The sequence below is a fragment of the Rhinichthys klamathensis genome, unplaced genomic scaffold (genome assembly GCF_029890125.1).
Source record: "Rhinichthys klamathensis goyatoka isolate OS25496 unplaced genomic scaffold, OSU_Roscu_1.1 h1tg000274l_1, whole genome shotgun sequence".
Lineage (NCBI taxonomy): Eukaryota > Metazoa > Chordata > Actinopteri > Cypriniformes > Leuciscidae > Rhinichthys > Rhinichthys klamathensis.
In genome coordinates, this window is record NW_026606793.1 from 1,261,814 (window position 1) to 1,279,425 (window position 17,612).

A 17,612-nucleotide genomic window follows, 5' to 3' on the forward strand; every position below is an offset into this window, starting at 1 on the left:
CTTTTCTGCATCAGAAACAGATAGCATGTTACGTAGCTTAGCAATGTTTCTAAGGTGGAGAAAGGCAGTTCTTGTAACATATGAAATATGATTTTCGAAAGACAAGTTGCGGTCTAGTATAACACCCAGGTCTTTTACTGTAGTGGATAAAGTAACAGGACATCCTTCTAAATTAAAGTTGTATTGTAAGAGATTTTGTGGGTAGATTTTTGGACCAATAAGTAATACCTCAGTTTTATCTAGATTTAATAGCAGGAAATTACACGTCATCCAGCATTTTATATCTTTAAGACATTCTGTCAATTTAGATAAGTTAGTGTTTTCATCTGGTCGTGATGAAATATATAATTGAGTGTCATCAGCATAGCAGTGGAAATTAATTCCATGTTTTCTTATAATATTACCAAGTGGCATCATATATATTGAGAATAGCAGAGAGCCTAACACCGATCCTTGCGGCACTCCATAATATACAAAACAAAACAAAATATTCACAGAAAATGTTTACCTATTAAAACAATGTATGCTATGTTTTTTTTTTATTCTATACATTTTGAAATTTAGTGTGAAAAGTTGTCAATAAATGTCAAGAACAGTGTCTTCATTTTGGAGTACACAAAATGAATGCAGTAATCCATATTACAGTAATTAATAAAATAATAAATACAATATTTGTGGTGATGAAACAGTACTGTGATTATTACTATAAAAATGTTTACAGTATTTTTAAAGTTACTGAGATTAAATTTACAGTAAGCATACTGTGAAATGAACTACAGCAAATGACTTGCTAATTGCTGCCAGCAAGTTACTGTAAATTTCACAGTTTTCTGTTTACAAATACAATGAGTATTTCATGATCACAGCAGAGAGAGATGAGGAGTTACAAAAACACAGATGAAGAGTTTGATCAAACTAAATACTGCAAACATGGTTTCTCCACTGTGTGGATCCTCATGTGTATCTTCAGGCGACTTTTAATGGAGAAACTCTTTCCACAGTGATCACACGTGTGCGGCTTCTCTCCAGTGTGGATCATCTCATGTTTTTTCAGATGTTGTGACCGACTGAATCTCTTGTCACAGTGTGAACACTTGTTAGGTTTTTCTCCAGTGTGGATCCTCTCATGTGCTTTCTGATTTGCTGAATGACTGAATCTCTTGTCACAGTGTGAACACTTGTAAGGTTTTTCTCCAGTGTGAATTCTCTGGTGCAGTTTTAAACAGTTTGCAGAAATAAAAGTCTTCTCACACTCAGAGCACATGTACTCTCTCACACCAGTGTGTATTTTCTGATGTACATGTAAATATTGCAGCAGTGAAAAACTCTTTCCACACACAGAACATGAATGCGGCTTCTCCTCCGTATGAACTCTCAGGTGTGTCTTCAGGTCTGATTCCCAAGGAAATCTTTTTCTACATTGATGACATGTGAACGGCTTCTGTCCAGTGTGGATCTTCATGTGTTCTTTAAGGTGTACTGATTGCGTGAAACTCTTCCCACACTGATCACATGAGAACGGCTTCTCTCCGGTGTGGATCCTCATGTGAACATTAAGGGATGATGATTGTGTGAAACTCTTCCCGCACTGATCACATGTGAACGGCTTCTCTCCGGTGTGAACTCTCATGTGAATCTCAAGATGTTTTTTGGTTGTGAGACTCTTTCCACACTGAGTGCAGGCGAAAGATTTCTCTGCACTTCTTTTCTTTAAAAATGTCTGTTTAGTCTTTGAGCGACTCAAGGGGTTTCCTCCAGGTTGGACATGATGTTCCTCCTTCACTTCTCTCAGTTCTTCATTCTCCTCCTTCACTTCACTCAGTTCTTCTCTCTCCTCCTTCACTTCACTCAGTTCTTCTCTCTCCTCCTTCACTTCACTCAGTTCTTCTCTCTCCTCCTTCACTTCACTCAGTTCTTCTCTCTCCTCCTTCACTTCACTCAGTTCTTCATTCTCCTCCTTCACTTCCATCAGGTCTGAAATGAAAGAAAAAAAGTTTGATTCCATTTTAAGCTAATCTTTTAAAACTTTTGAATTTAGTAAGGGCCGACCACACTAGACTTCTCCTTCCATTGAGTTCCCACTGTAAAAAAAATGCTGTAAAATTTACAGAACCTTACTGGCAATTTTGGTAGCCAGTAAACCTTACACTTACAAGAGCACCGTAAATCATAAACTACAACTATACTGTAAAACCAGCAAAACAAGAGCAGCTGTGAATTTACAGTATATTATATTAAAGAGGTGTGTGAACTCGCAAGTACGATGTCAGGCACTGTAATTTGCTCTGGCCCCCTTCCTGTACGCAGGAGTGATGAGATAGTTAGCCGATTGGCCTCACTGAATGGTTGGCTGTCGAAGTGGTGTCCGCTGAATAATATAAAATTCATAGACAATTGGAAAAGTTTTTGGGGCAAGCCTGATCTGTTGAAAAGAGATGGTATTCATCCCTCCTGGGCTGGTGCTGCTCTTCTCTCTAGTAATTTGGCTCATAGTCTTAGAGCTAAAACATGACAATCTGGGGCTCAGGTCAGGAAGCAGACCGACTGGCTAAACCGACCGTCTGCTAGCGGCCTCACGTCACCAAGGTCAGATAAATCCCATCACACAGAGCCTCTTTCACCTAGATATTATCATATAGAGACTGTGTCTGTTCCCCGAATTTGGAAATCCAAAAAACGTCAGGTTAAAAATGTAATTGATGTTCAACAAATAAAAAACAGATATAATACAGATGAGCAAATGATAAAGCTTGGGTTGCTGAATATTCGATCCCTTACTTCAAAATATCTCATAGTTAATGATATGATTTCAGATTATAATCTTGATATGCTGTGTTTGACAGAAACCTGGCTAAAACCAAACGATTACATTATTTTAAATGAGTCAACCCCACAAGATTACAGTTATAAAAATGAACCTCGTCTGAAAGGCAAAGGGGGAGGTGTTGCTGTAATTTATAGTAATATTTTCAAAACCACTAAGAAATGTAGGTTTAAATATACTTCTTTTGAAGTATTGGTGCTTAATGTAAAAATATATAGTGTAAACGATAAATCACATTTGAGAATTATGCTGGCTACTGTATACAGGCTACCAGGGCACCATAAAGATTTTATCAAAGAATTTGCAGACTTTCTATCAGATTTAGTATTGGCTGCAGATAAAGTACTAATTGTTGGTGATTTTAATATACATGTAGATAATGAAAAAGATGCTTTGGGATTGGCATTTAAAGACATTGTAAACTCAATTGGAGTTAGACAACACGTGTCAGGACCTACTCATTGTCGTAATCATACTCTAGATCTAATATTATCACATGGAATAGATATTGATGCCGTTGAAATTCTGCAGCAGAGCGATGACATCTCAGATCATTATCTAGTCTCATGTAAATTACATTTAGCCAAGGCTGCAAAGCCGACTCCGTGTTATAAATACGTTAGACCTATAACTTCTGCCACTAAAGATTGCTTTATCAATAATCTTCCTAATCAGTTTCATCATCTCAGCATCCCGGATAGCTTAGAAGAACTTGATATTGCAACAGAAACGTTTAACTCTCTCTTTTCCAGCACTTAAGACGCAGTTGCTCCGTTGCGCTTAAAGAAGATTGAAGAAAATAGTCCAATGCCGTGGTACAGCGAGCACACTCAGGCCCTTAAGAGAGCAGCCAGAAAAATGGAGCGCAACTGGAAGAAAACTAAACTAGAGGTATTTCGGATTTCGTGGAAAGAGAGCTCGATTGCTTACAGAGAGGCTTTAAAAGCTGCTAGATCTGCTTATTTTTCAAACCTATTAGAAGAAAATAAACATAATCCTAGGTATTTATTTGAAACAGTGGCTAAACTAACGAAAAAGAAAGCTTCAAGCTCAGAAGTGTCAAAGCAACAAAGCAGTGATGACTTTATGAACTTCTTCACTTATAAGATTGATAATATCAGGGACAAAATTATAACTATGCCACCGTCTACCACAGTATCGCATCAGGAAGTGCATTGTAGTCTCCCTGAGGAAAAATTTGTTTTATTTGTTGCTATAGGAGAGGAAGAATTCTGCAAACTCGTTAATTCATCTAAATCGACAACTTGTATGTTAGATCCTATACCGACTAAGCTACTGAAAGAGATGTTTCCAGAGGTCATAGATCCTCTTCTTAATATCATTAATTCATCTTTGTCTCTTGGATACGTACCAAAAACCTTTAAACTGGCTATGATAAAACCGCTTGTTAAAAAACCACAACTTGATCCTACAGAATTAGTCAATTACAGGCCGATCTCGAATCTGCCTTTTCTGTCAAAGATATTAGAAAAAGCAGTATCTTCACAACTATGTTCCTTTCTAGAAAGAAATGATATCTGCGAGGATTTTCAGTCCGGATTTAGACCGTACCATAGTACCGAGACAGCTCTCATTAGAGTCACAAATGATTTGCTCTTATCATCCGATCGTGGTTGTATCTCTCTATTAGTGTTACTCGATCTTAGTGCTGCATTTGACACCATTGACCACAACATTCTTTTAAATAGACTAGAAAACTATGTTGGCATTAGTGGAATTGCATTAGCATAGTTTAAATCATACTTAACTGACCGTTATCAGTTTGTAGCAGTAAATGAAGAGATGTCTTATCGATCACAAGTTCAGTATGGCGTACCACAAGGCTCAGTACTAGGACTGCTGCTGTTCACTCTGTACATGCTACCATTAGGAGATATCATTAGGAAACATGGAGTTAGCTTTCACTGTTATGCCGATGATACTCAGCTGTATATTTCTTCAAAACCCAACGAAACTTACCAATTCACAAAATTAACGGAATGCATAGCTAATATAAAAAATTGGATGACTAGTAATTTCCTACTACTAAATTCTGAAAAGACAGAGATTCTAATTATTGGACAAAAAACTTCCACACGTAATAACCCAGAATACGGTCTAACACTTAATGGCTGCTCTGTCAAGTCTTCGTCGTCGGTTAGGAACCTGGGTGTGCTATTTGATACCAACCTTTCTTTTGAAAGCCACGTGTCTAGTATCTGTAAAACTGCATTTTTCCATCTTAAAAATATATCTAAAATACGCCATATGCTCTCATTGGGAAATGCGGAACAATTAGTCCATGCGTTCATGACCTCAAGGCTAGATTATTGTAATGCTCTACTGGGTGGTTGCCCTGCACGCTTAATAAACAAACTACAGCTAGTTCAAAACGCCGCAGCTCGAGTTCTTACCAGAACCAGGAAATATGACCATATTAGCCCGGTTCTGTCAACACTGCATTGGCTCCCTATTAAACATCGTATAAATTTTAAAATATTGTTGATTACCTACAAAGCACTAAATGGTTTAAATCCGCAGTACTTGAGCGAGCTCTTAACGCATTAGAGTCCTTCACGTCTATTGCGATCTCAAAATTCCGGCCAGTTGATAATACCTAGAATATCTAAATCGACTGCAGGCGGTAGATCCTTTTCCTATTTAGCACCAAAACTTTGGAACAGTCTTCCTACCATTGTCCGGGAAGCAGACACACTCTGTCAGTTCAAAGCTAGACTAAAAACACATCTCTTTGACCTAGCATACACAATACATTATAGACTTCTTTAAATTCAATGTTAGGCTGCATAGATTAGGTCAGCCGGAACTGGGAACACTTCCCTTAAATCTTGATGTACTCGCTACATCATAAGAAGAATGGCATCTACGCTAATATTAGTGTCTTTGTTTATCCCGAGGTTTTCCCGCAGCCTGCCGGATCCAGGCCGTGTCCAGATCTGACGAGGGAGCTTTGCCTGGACCCGATGACAATGCAGTGCTGAAGTATCCACTATCCTCTCCCTATGGAGAATCCCTTTCCCACTCTACAGATAAAGCGTTGTGAATTCCGGCTCGCGTACCCCGAAGTGATAAAATAAAACAAAATTTTGTATCAAAATTTTTAGGCAAGAAAAGTAGTTTGTTTAGGCTGGGTTGTATGAATTACAAACCTGCGCACATATTTTAAAAAGCACATAACTATAGAATTCTGAATGAGCATGTGAACGCCGTCAGCGTTAATCACAGGTTCGCGTTTAAAGTCTGATCATTTCGACGGAGGTGAATCAAAGTTAACTTTAGCTGGAAGTAACATTATTCAAGAACCGCTATAACGCCAAAACAATCTGTTACCTTAAATGATATGTTTATCTCTGTAAAGCTGCTTTGAAACAATCCATTGTTAAAAGCGCTATATAAATGAAGATGACTTGACTTGACTTAATAATACCATGCACTGAATTAAAACCAGAGTTAAAGGGATAGTTCACTTTGAAATTAATTTTTGGTGTGTTTTAGCTTACCTCAAGGGCATCCAAGATGTAGGTGTCTTTGTTTCCGCAGTAGTTTCAATTTTGATATTTTTAGGTCAAACCGTTCTTGTCTGTCAGTCATATAATGCAGGTCTATGGTCACCACCTCAAAGAGCATGCACAGAGAAGTCCAAATTAAACATGATTTAATGACTCGTAAATGTAAGTACACATTGATGGCCTAAGACACGAAACGAGCGGTTTGTGTGAGAAAACGAACAGTATTTATATCGTTTTTACCTCTTGTAACCACAGCCACGTCCAAGTGATCTGACGGCGCCGGCGCTTCTGTCTTTTCCGGCAAGCGCTGGAAGTGATCTCTCGCACGTGTACGTCACTGATACAATTGTTTTATTTTTTATTTTTTTAAATTGTTTTCTTTTACGACGGTTTAAACATCCCGGATAAGCGCAAATTAGTACCATTTTAATTAGCCGTCTTACCTATAATATCTGTTCTGTGTAAACAATGAGTGACGTACACGCGCAAGAGATCACTTCCGGCCCTTTCCAGCGCTTGTGCAGACCGTAGCGCCCGCACCCTCACTTGTTCAGTTCAGTTCAGTTCAAGTTTATTTATATAGCACGTTTAAGAACAACCATGATTGACCAAAGTGCTTAACAAAATTCAAGATAAAAAATAAAATAAAATAAAAATACACAAACAATACACAATATACAATAAAAATAAGCAACAATAGGTCAAGATATCAAAGCTCAACTTGAATTGAAAGCCAAGGCATAATAATGGGTCTTAAGCAAGGACTTGAATGTTACAATGGTCCGAGCTTTCCTTACATGAATAGGTAAACTATTCCAGAGGTATGGAGCAGCCACTGCAAAGGCTCTGTCACCTTTATTCTTCAACCTAGATCTGGGCACATCGAGGAGCAACTGATCACAAGACCTCAGCGCTCTGACAGGTGTATGGACATGTAAGAGCTCCGTTAAATAAGACGGTGACAACCCATTTAAAATTTTAAAAACCATTAATACAATTTTAAATTCAATCCTGAAACAAACAGGAAGCCAGTGCAGCGTGGCTAAGACTGGTGAAATATGGTCGCGCTTTTTAGTCCCGGTTAGAAGTCGAGCTGCTGCGTTCTGGACTAACTGTAACCGACGAAGGGATGACTGCTCCAATCCAACATACAAAGAATTACAGTAGTCTAAACGGGACATAATAAAAGCATGTATGACTCTTTCAAAGTCTTTGCGTAGCAGGTATTGCTTGACCTTCGCCAGAAGCATCAGCTGGAAAAAACTGGCTTTAACAACTGAACTAATCTGTTTATCAAATTTAAAAGCATTATCAAAAATCACACCCAGATTCTTGGTAAAAGGTCGAACATGTGATCCTAAAATACCAAGAGCATCTACACAGACATTAAAATGTACCGCACGACCAAACACAACAATTTCAGTCTTATTATCATTTAGAGAGAGAAAGTTCTGATCCAACCAAATTTTTAGTTCACTCAAACAGTTCAGCAAAGGCTGGAGATTATCCTTCTCATTGTTTTTTACAGGCAAATAAATTTGAACATCATCAGCAAAGCAGTGAAAAGAAATGTTATGTTTTTATAAAAATGGACCCTAATGGCAGCATATACAAAGAAAAGAGCATAGGTCCCAAAATGGAACCTTGGGGGACCCCACAAGAAAGAGGAGCAACCGATGAAGAGCAATTCCCAAGGTGGACAGCAAAACTCCTATCTGCCAGATATTATTCAAACCATTTAAGGGCTAAGCCCGTAATGCCAACACTTTGTTTGAGCCGGGATAAGAGGATAGAGTGGTTGACGGTGTCAAAGGCAGAGCTCAAGTCTAAGAGCACTAAAACAGCAGATTTTCCTGAATCGACTGCTAAGAGAAGATCGTTATAAACTCTTAGAAGGGCAGTTTCGGTACTGTGGCGGGGTTTAAAACCAGACTGGAATTTTTCGTAAATACTAAATTCATCTAAAAATGATTGAAGTTGATTGAAAACTACCTTCTCCAAAACTTTAGATAAAAATGGAAGTTTAGAAATGGGTCTAAAATTAGACAAAACTGAAGGATCCAAATTTTTCTTTTTTAAAAGTGGTTGCACAACAGCATGTTTAAAAGCAGCTGGAACAACCCCTGAGCAGAGAGAAGCATTAATCATAGATGGAATACTAGGCCCAACAGTGTTAAAAACATCTTTGAATAAGCGAGCAGGGATACTGTCCAGCAGACAGTTTGCCGGACGAAGTTGCTTAACTACGTCAGAGGGGTCACTGGTAGAAGTAGGGGATGAAAAGCTCAGGCCAGAAATTTTATCTATGAAGTATTTCAGGAAGTTTTCACACAACAATGTGGATGGCACAGCACAGACAGTTTCACATGGGTTAACAAGAGAATTAAACACTTTAAAAAGAACCTAAGGCCTCTGTGTATTATTTGCAACCAGGAGAGATAAAAACTGAGTTTTAGCAGATTTAACCGCTCCCTGGTATTTATGTAATGTGTCCTTTAAAATTTGAAATGAAACTTGGAGTTTGTCCTTTTTCCACTTTCTCTCAGCTGTTCTGCAGGCACGCCTGAGAGATCGGGTATGGTCATTTAACCAAGGTTCTGTTAGTGCTTTAGTGCGTTTAACCCTTAGTGGAGCAACAGAGTCAAGTATATCAATACAAATAGAATTAAAGAAATTAGTGAGTTCATCCACATTGAGATTACAATCTTCAAGATTGTACAGCACTGAGTCTTTAAAGGCAGCAGAAAACTGTGAGGCAGTTAAAGGGTTAATTGCACGCACACTGCGTGCGGGCACAACAGGCAAAGTGTCCGAACAGGGGCCAACTACAGTAAATACAACAGGCAGATGATCCGACATACAAGTGTCACAAATTTCACTAATGGCCACATCTAAGCCATAAGACAGCACAAGGTCCAGAGTATGACCTTTTTCATGTGTCGGGCCAGTGACAGACTGCACAAGATTAAAAGAATCAATTAGATTAAGAAAATCCTTAGACAAAGGTCTGGATTTGCAACACACATGTATATTAAAATCACCAACACTTATAAAATGGTCATATTTTAATGCAATCCCAGCCACAAAGTCAGCAAAATTCTGAATAAAATCCTTGTTAAACTTAGGAGGTCTATACACCACCGCACATAGTATGATCGCAGGAAGATTAGTCTCAAACAGCTGCAGCTCAAAGCTAGAGCAACTGTCAAACGGAATCTCCCGACACTGAAAGGTACATTTAAACACAGAGGCTAGTCCTCCACCTCTACCTGTGATCCGAGGGGAGCTGAGGAATCCACATTGGGGAGGAAGAAGTTCTGAAAAAGACGTGAGCTCACCATCATGAAGCCAGGTTTCTGTTAAGAACATAAAATCCAGCTCCCGAGAAGTGAAGAAGTCATTGAGGAGAAAAGTCTTGTTAGCTAGCAATCTAGCATTAAACAAAGCCAGACGAAGAGTTTGCTCCTCGCTGGCTTGGGGTGCCGCACGATCTAGCGGGCGCAGATTAGAAAAAACCACACCAGCTCGGTTAATCCGAGCCCACTTGGGAGAAGATGGAACCGTCAGCAGATGAGCCTCAGAAAAACGGGACGGAGCCAGCGATCTCTCATCCCCGGCAAGCGCCCGGCAGCAGGAACGTAGCGCCCATCAGGACACGTCACACAGGTGGACGCCAGGTAAGCCTTGAATCTCACCAGCACACCTCCGCGTTTTCCCCGTCGCCTGTAACGTTTCTTACGGGGAAGAGCCACAGGTAAACGGCGCAGGTCCTAGGGTACATCCGACAGCAAAGGAGGAAGCCTCGAGTCCCAGCGGTCTCCAAATCATGTCTTTCAGACAATATATCAGCAGATAATCTAATGCTGAAAAGTGTGTCGCGATCATAAACGAGCAGAGCAGAGACATCTTGACAGTGTGTAGAAATAAATAGGGCGACAGCAAATATTAAACTAAGCAAACGGGACAGAGACAGACGGCTTGCCGTGCATACTGGCGCCATCATGTCATGAGCCAGGTATTGGCGATAACCCTTGGACGTGGCTGTGGTTACAAGAGGTAAAAACGATATAAATACTGTTCGTTTTGTCACACAAACCACTCGTTTCGTGTCTTAGGCCATCAATGTGTACTTACATTTACGAGTCATTATATCATGTTTAATTTGGACTTCTCTGTGCATGCTCTTTGAGGTGGTGACCATAGACCTGCATTATAGGACTGACAGACAAGAATGGTTTGACCTAAAAATATCAAAATCGAATCTTCTGCGGAAACAAAGACACCTACATCTTGGATGCCCTTGAGGTAAGCTAAAACATACCAAAAATTAATTTCAAAGTGAACTATCCCTTTAACTCATTTCATTTGAGGAAACTGATTATCTAAAAATTGGTTTAATTGCCATTAAATATTTATACTGTGAAATTTTTTTTTTTTTCATTTTTCAATTCCCTGCCACTTGAAAACAAAGATTGGGCTGCTGCTGCGGTCTTTCGAATCGGCTTTGGCCGCGACTCTGTGAGGATTTGGAGTTGAAGCTATTCTTTGAGAAAAGAACGAAGAACAACACTTAAGTCATTCTTAAAGAAGGAAGATGTGTTCATAGTTTTGCCGGCCAGATACAGCAAAAGTTTAATCTATACAACTAGCTCCGCTGGTGGGAAAACACTCTGGTTGGTTGTAGCGCTATCCTATTGCGTGCAGAGGGAATATGAAAGACAACCGTTTATCCTGCCTGTTAGATTTTGCTATATTTGGCCGAGCAGTGGTTTGGGTTGGCTCGCCAATGTATTAGATTTCTCCAATACATAAAATAAGTAACTATTGTGGGGAGAAGAATTCATTTAATGTTTGTAGTGTAGCAGTCCTTCAGCGGCGATGTTAGCAAGTCGCCCTTCAACAATCTTAACCAAAAGTTCTGTTTGTGAGACAGAACTTTATAAATGAAGACTATGGGCTACAAACAATAGAAACCGGTTAGGACCTCCCACAGGAGATCGATCTCACCCGCTAATCTACTCTGAGCAATGCTGATTCTTTGTCATTCACACCAATCAGTTTCTATGGGCCATACATCTGTGTTGTTCACACCTTTACAGACACAGGTAGAGTTGATTACATCTGAGGCACAGTAACTATGTAAATGCATCTGACTAAAGTTAACTGAAAATACACATAATCTTTCACGCCAACATCTAGATGTGGGTCTGGCTTGCCAGGCTAGCTCAGATACGGTCCAGTTCTGGTTTATTTCTTTACTCTTGGCTGACATGTGGCATTACTATACTCACAACCGGCACACCGTCATAGAATCTCTGAACAGATTTACGCGTGGAAAACAAACTGCCATTCAGTATCGGATCGAGTGGACAGTATCGAGTTTTGAAGTGGACTAACCTTACAACATGCCAAAGAGTTGTGTGGTTGGAATTAAACTAAAGTATGATCTAGTCTTCACAGCACAGCACAGGCTAAACATTATTGAACAATATTATCTCAATAATAATGCATTGCATGACATCTCAAGCTTGGTTAAAAAGCAGGACACTAGCAACTCTAAACATACAGGTTATGTAAGCTTCCCACAAGTATAACTGCTGGGCTGCTTGGATATAATATAATACCCAAGTTTCACTCTTTGAGTGGAATTACTGAAATAAATCAACATTTTGATGATATTCTAATTATATGACCAGCACCTGTATAAATCAGAGTTTGCTTAAGTTATGATTACAACCAGGTCAGCCTTTCTGGAAAGTTCATTAACTTGATATAGTTTGGCGTTAACTGTTTATTGGTAAAATGATTATAATAATAACTATATTGAAAAATGTCAAAAATTATTGGCAACATTGTTGCAAAAAAATGTTGAACCATATATAAATAAAACAAAAAAAAAGCGCTAAAAAATTATTAATGATCTTTACTGACCATTTGTTGAAAGTAAACAAGAACATTTTTTGTATAATTTCATAGTTGAACTGTTGAACTGAAGTGCTTGAATGTTTCTAACATGAATGTTCTTCAGCATCATGAATGAATGAAGAATAAACACCAACCTCTTTGTTCTTCAGGATCTTCAGTGTGTTTCATTCTGCAGGGTTCTGGATCACTCGTGTTCTCACTGTCCTCTTTAATAAACTCAGTCTTGGCAGATTTCAGCTCTTCCTGATGCTCTGATGCTCGTCTTCACTTGTAGCTGATGGGAATTTACAGCATTTATTGGGGAATTGCAGTGGGAGGAGCTTCACTGGTGATGTGAATGTTGTGGGAGGAGCTTCCCTGATGATGTGATTGATGTGGGAGGAGCTTCACTGATGATGGGAATGTTGTGGGAGGAGCTTTACTGATGATGTGATTGATGTGGGAGGAGCTTCACTGATGATGAATACCAGTGTGGGAGGAGCTGATCTGCAAAAATCTATAACATATCAGTTACTGCGTTTGTTTTTGTACTAAATATCACATCTAAGCATTTATGCGTGTTCGTCTGTAAAGTAACTGATGCTAATTCACAACTTATTTTATTACTCAGATTAACTAATTAATTTATAAGAAAAAAAGTAATCGGACCGTATTCGTGAGATCCCACCCCTAATTAAAATATAGCAGACCTAGAAATACAGAAAAGAACACAAATGATTAATTGTATAAATTCAAAAATAAATATTAATTATTGTCAGAAAACATACATATTTGTAACGAACAAATACCTTTAGTCTTAGACCAGTGAAATGAGCTTAAAGGAGAACTCCAGCGCAAAATGAACCTTTGGTCTAATAAAACATTGGTACCTACCGTTCTCTGAGATTTGTTTTCATGATGATCGAATGTAAAGAGTTTTATCTCTAAAAACTGTTTAGCGTATAACGCTAGTAATGGGGGCATTTAATAAGTAAAAAGAAATCGCTATTTAATACCACTAACAAGGCTCAAAATAGCCCCACACTAACACAGTAACATAATGAGGGTCCCTACATGCAAAACGAAGCATTGAGAACTTTGTAAGTGTACAGACCGTTTAATAAGAAGATATTTTATGAAGACAGTCCACTTCGTGTATAAAGACAGGAGCCATCTTTGGGAAAACAGTCTAATCAAACCACGAACGACGTGCTAAGTGAGCTGAACTGTATGAATGGCGTTCGTGGTTTAACTAGTCAAGACTGTTTTCCAAAGATGGCTCCTGTCTGTATACACGAAGTGGACTGTCTTCATAAAATATCTTCTTATTAAACGGTCTGTACACTTACAAAGTTCTCAATGCTTCGTTTTGCATGTAGGGACCCTCATTATGTTACTGTGTTAGTGTGGGGCTATTTTGAGTCTTGTTAGTGGTATAAACTAGCGATTTATTTTTACTTAATAGATGCCCCCATTACTAGCGTTATACGCTAAACAGTTTTTAGAGATAAAACTCTTTACATTTGATTATCATGAAAACAAATCTCAGAGAACGGTTGACTAAGTACCAATGTTTTATTAGACCAAAGGTTCATTTTGCGCTGGAGTTCTCCTTTAAAGTGTCAATTTACAGGAGATCTGAAGACATCAGAATAATAAATGAGGTGAAAACAGGAACTTTGTTGTGAAATACGGGTAGAACTATTTACTAGCCAAGTACGACAGTTATCAGTTTAAAAGTGTGCATGTGAATTAAATGTGGGACAATGGCCTTCATCATCTCAGTATGCTAATGCTGTGAATCAGATGCGAGGGAATCGTCATTATGCAGATTGAGGACTGATGTGTCTATTACACCTCTAACACACATCTGTGCCATTTGCTACACACACACACACACACACGCTTATTCCCACCATACTAACGTTACTGATCTACTAGTGTGTTCTAACATGTTTTTTCCCTCATCTGACAGCTTAAACTGAACAGAATTGTGCTGAACTTAATAGAGATATTAAAGTATCCTAATGTACAATCTAGATACTGAGACATATGTTAAAGTACAACAAAACGTTAATGGAGTCAGATTACTTATATTGGAGTCAGATGACTAAATGCTTATGATCCTATTATTGGTTCAAAATAACAATGTAAGACTTGCACAATGTTTTCAGCAGGGTTGATCAGCTTTTTTCGAAGGCTTGATTGTTTTTATGGGATGCAGTCTAACATGTGTTTATACTTCATTTAAATAAATTAAAAAACGAATTATTTGTCATATAATTTACCTTTATTCTACACCGCTGTGTCTGTGTGTTTCTTCTCGTAAACCGGTCTGATGATTTCCTGGTTATAAGAAGCCTCTCCCTCAGAAATACACGACGGGCTCTGATTGGTCAGCTTGGCCCAGAGTGTTGTGATTCGCTAAGCGCCTAGTTCACGCTGTCCGTAAACACCACGCGCCTTTACCAGTTGCACGTGCTCCGGTGTATTGTAAACAAAAGCGTCAATGAGGAATCGAGCAGAACTTGTGCACGAACGGCTGTTACATGACGTTTCAGAAAGGTATGTTTTTGTTACGTTAGATGTCTCATTATTATTTTATACGCTGTTATTTGTGCTACTGCTTGCAAGTGGGCCGCGCGTTGAAACTACACGGGCTGCGTTCGGAAACCGCATACTCAATGAGTAGGTACTTAATTTCAATAAGTACTTACTTTACGAACGTTAAAAGAGAAACGTTAGGTACTTTATAGCCAAATCTCGTTGAGTAGGCTATGAATGCGATCCGGACATCATCCGCCATGTTGACGTTATCATGTGACCTAGGCTACGACGCGTTGTTATCACACTTAATTAGACACATTTAATTCATCTATCTTGAAATTGATGAAACTTGCTCATTTTGTGGTATTGTTGAAGAAACAGCTGTCCATTATTTTGTGAATACATTTAGGGTTGATTTAAGTTGTTATATTTTAAACCCTACTAATGTGACCCACAGTTTTATCCTTATGGGACCTAACGATATATATTTTTTATTAAGAAACCCCTACATCGTCATCTCTTGAATATGTTGTTAATTTCTTTATTTTATACCCCAAAAGTTTTCCTCTTTTTCTGGATGAATTTACCTCTCGTTTCATCCCTCAGAATTTATGTATTATGAAGAACTATTTAAAGATATTTAGCCTTGTTATTGTTCTTTTTTCCTGTGTATAAATATCATATTATGATGTACACAAACCAATGATCTTTATGTTTTCTCTTTTGTCATATGATTGTTCATTGTTAGACATAACTATGGTATCTTTCCATGATCTTGTATCTAATAAGTTTAAATTATATGAGCGACAGGTTCACTAACACTTCATAACATCAGTAACTCGACAGCACAACCTAGAACAGTTTTCCTCTGCGTTTGTAATGTCTGCACAAAGGAGACGGGCCGCTGCTCGAAGATCTCCTGTGGAGAAAACTGTTGACTTTATACTCGAAAAATGTAAGTATCGCTCCTTGAAAATTAATATTTCCTCAGAATGAATTGCATTGTTAGCCCACCCCAAAACTTAAACAAAATAATAATATTAAACGCTGACCAATACTTAATTATATTACTTTTTTATATACTAAAAATTAAATAATTTAATAAAACAAGCAAAATGTAATTTGTTTTGTCATATGACATAGTTGTGCATGAATACACTAGATAAATGCAGTGCAAGCAATGAATTAATGCATACATTAATTAAATAATTATATTTTATATACAGACAACAATAAGAAACTTGAATAAATGAGTAAAAGAACAAATAAAAGTAACCATCACAATAAACAAATGCATATACAAGTCAACAACACATCAAACAAATCTTTATTCAAACTACAAGCATGTATTTACATGCGCTGAACCCCACATACTGCCATCTCAACACAGCGGTTCCCATTCTGCGGCTTTACTCTGATGAATTCACCAGAGGTGAGCGTGCCTTCGTGCCGGAGCTTGTTGCTGCGCTGCGCTTCACAATCTGAGGCGATAAGGGCCGGTGGAGAGATGGAGCGTCTCATCCATGGCACCGTTTCCAGGATTCAGCTCTGGGCTCCTCATCCTCAGTGCTCACACCAGTCTGCAGGCATTTCAGATCCTACAAAAATGCACAAACATTATACAAAAGCAGTCATCAACCATAATAAGGAACAAATAAAATAATATAACATGTTTAGTTACTTTATAGATTTAAATATTTACCTTATTTACAGCACATTTGTCTAATGTAAACAGTGTTGACAACAGTGAATTATCCTACATAATAGCACACTTACATCACTCGTCTTGTTCATGTTGTGATGTGCTCATCTGTAATACTGATACAATATTTTCCTTTCAGATGTAAATAGACATTTTAAATAAGCGTGTTTAAGATGTTTAATATGGTTATGTATATCCACTTTAGAGACGTAACGTTACGTGTGCTTACTGGAGCTCCCCTGTTAGCTAGCTATACATAATAAAACATGTTTTTACAGCAAAATCACAACTACTATACTGTCTAACTCCTTTACACCTTCAACAGTTAAAACGTTTACTCTATAGTAGTTTAACGATTTAACACAAGGAACCGTGTTTACTCACATTTGAAAACCTGGGATAGAAGAGTATCCATCGGACGGCACTCAAAAATCTGGGCGAAAGCAGTAAGCCATCCGGGAACTCTTTTATGAATACTGATGTTTCGAACGTACTGCTTCTTTCACGTACTGCTTTCACCTACTATATAGATTTCCATTACACGAGAGTAGATGTTAAAACTTCATGCTGATTTGTACTCGGCTTTCGCCAAGATAAGCAACACTAAGACGTAGCTTTACAGTAAACTATGCTTCTCCATCCATTTACGCTTCTTTCCATATGGTGGTGTGACTCCCCTTCTGTCCGGCGCTAACGGCTGCAGTGTACTTGGTGCGTCAGCACACACGACGGCTGCAACTACAGTGTGGTCTCCCTAGTGGACCAGCACGACAACCGTCTGGATTGAGCCGAGTAGGGGACATCTCTAGGGTCTTCAATTGAGCACCTTCCGTCCTCAGTGTTTTGTCGACTAGCCCACGACACCTCAAGAGGGCTCGACAGTGACTCTGGCGTCCCAGAGTCACCCCCCTCCTTCCCCCACTCAACTCAGCTTACTGACCTCTACGTCCCTCCTGCTGCTGAGACCTAACCACAATCTCACAATCTCTCCGCAACCCAACCATACGCGCCAACCCGTTTGACTAAGGCTGTCGAGCCCCACTGGTGCGTTAATATGCAGTATTAAAGGGTTAGTTCACCCAAAAATGAAAATTAAGTCATTAAT

General features: G+C 38.7%; 2 protein-coding genes across 3 annotated transcripts in view; one reads left to right on the forward strand and one right to left on the reverse strand.

Annotated features, from left to right (window-relative positions):
* Window positions 1-710: 710 nt before the first annotated feature.
* LOC130102562 (gastrula zinc finger protein XlCGF52.1-like) lies at window positions 711-14,573 on the reverse strand. The gene is made up of 3 exons (XM_056268516.1): window positions 14,547-14,573; window positions 12,414-12,775; window positions 711-1,974 (listed from the first exon to the last, which is right to left on the reverse strand). Exons 2-3 carry the CDS (start codon window positions 12,445-12,447, stop codon window positions 911-913), a joined length of 1,098 nt encoding a protein of 365 aa, XP_056124491.1. The 5' UTR covers window positions 12,448-12,775; window positions 14,547-14,573; the 3' UTR covers window positions 711-910.
* A 202-nt stretch (window positions 14,574-14,775) lies between these two features.
* Window positions 14,776-17,612, forward strand: part of LOC130102555 (gastrula zinc finger protein XlCGF57.1-like) — a 192,232-nt gene continuing 189,395 nt past the window's right edge. Inside the window, exon 1 of one of the 2 annotated variants that reach the window (XM_056268508.1) lies at window positions 14,776-14,823. In XM_056268508.1, the coding sequence (XP_056124483.1) occupies window positions 14,808-14,823 (16 nt within the window). In that variant the 5' untranslated portion in view covers window positions 14,776-14,807. The remainder of the gene's footprint in view (window positions 14,824-17,612) is intronic. The other variant, XM_056268507.1, reaches the window with a different exon arrangement.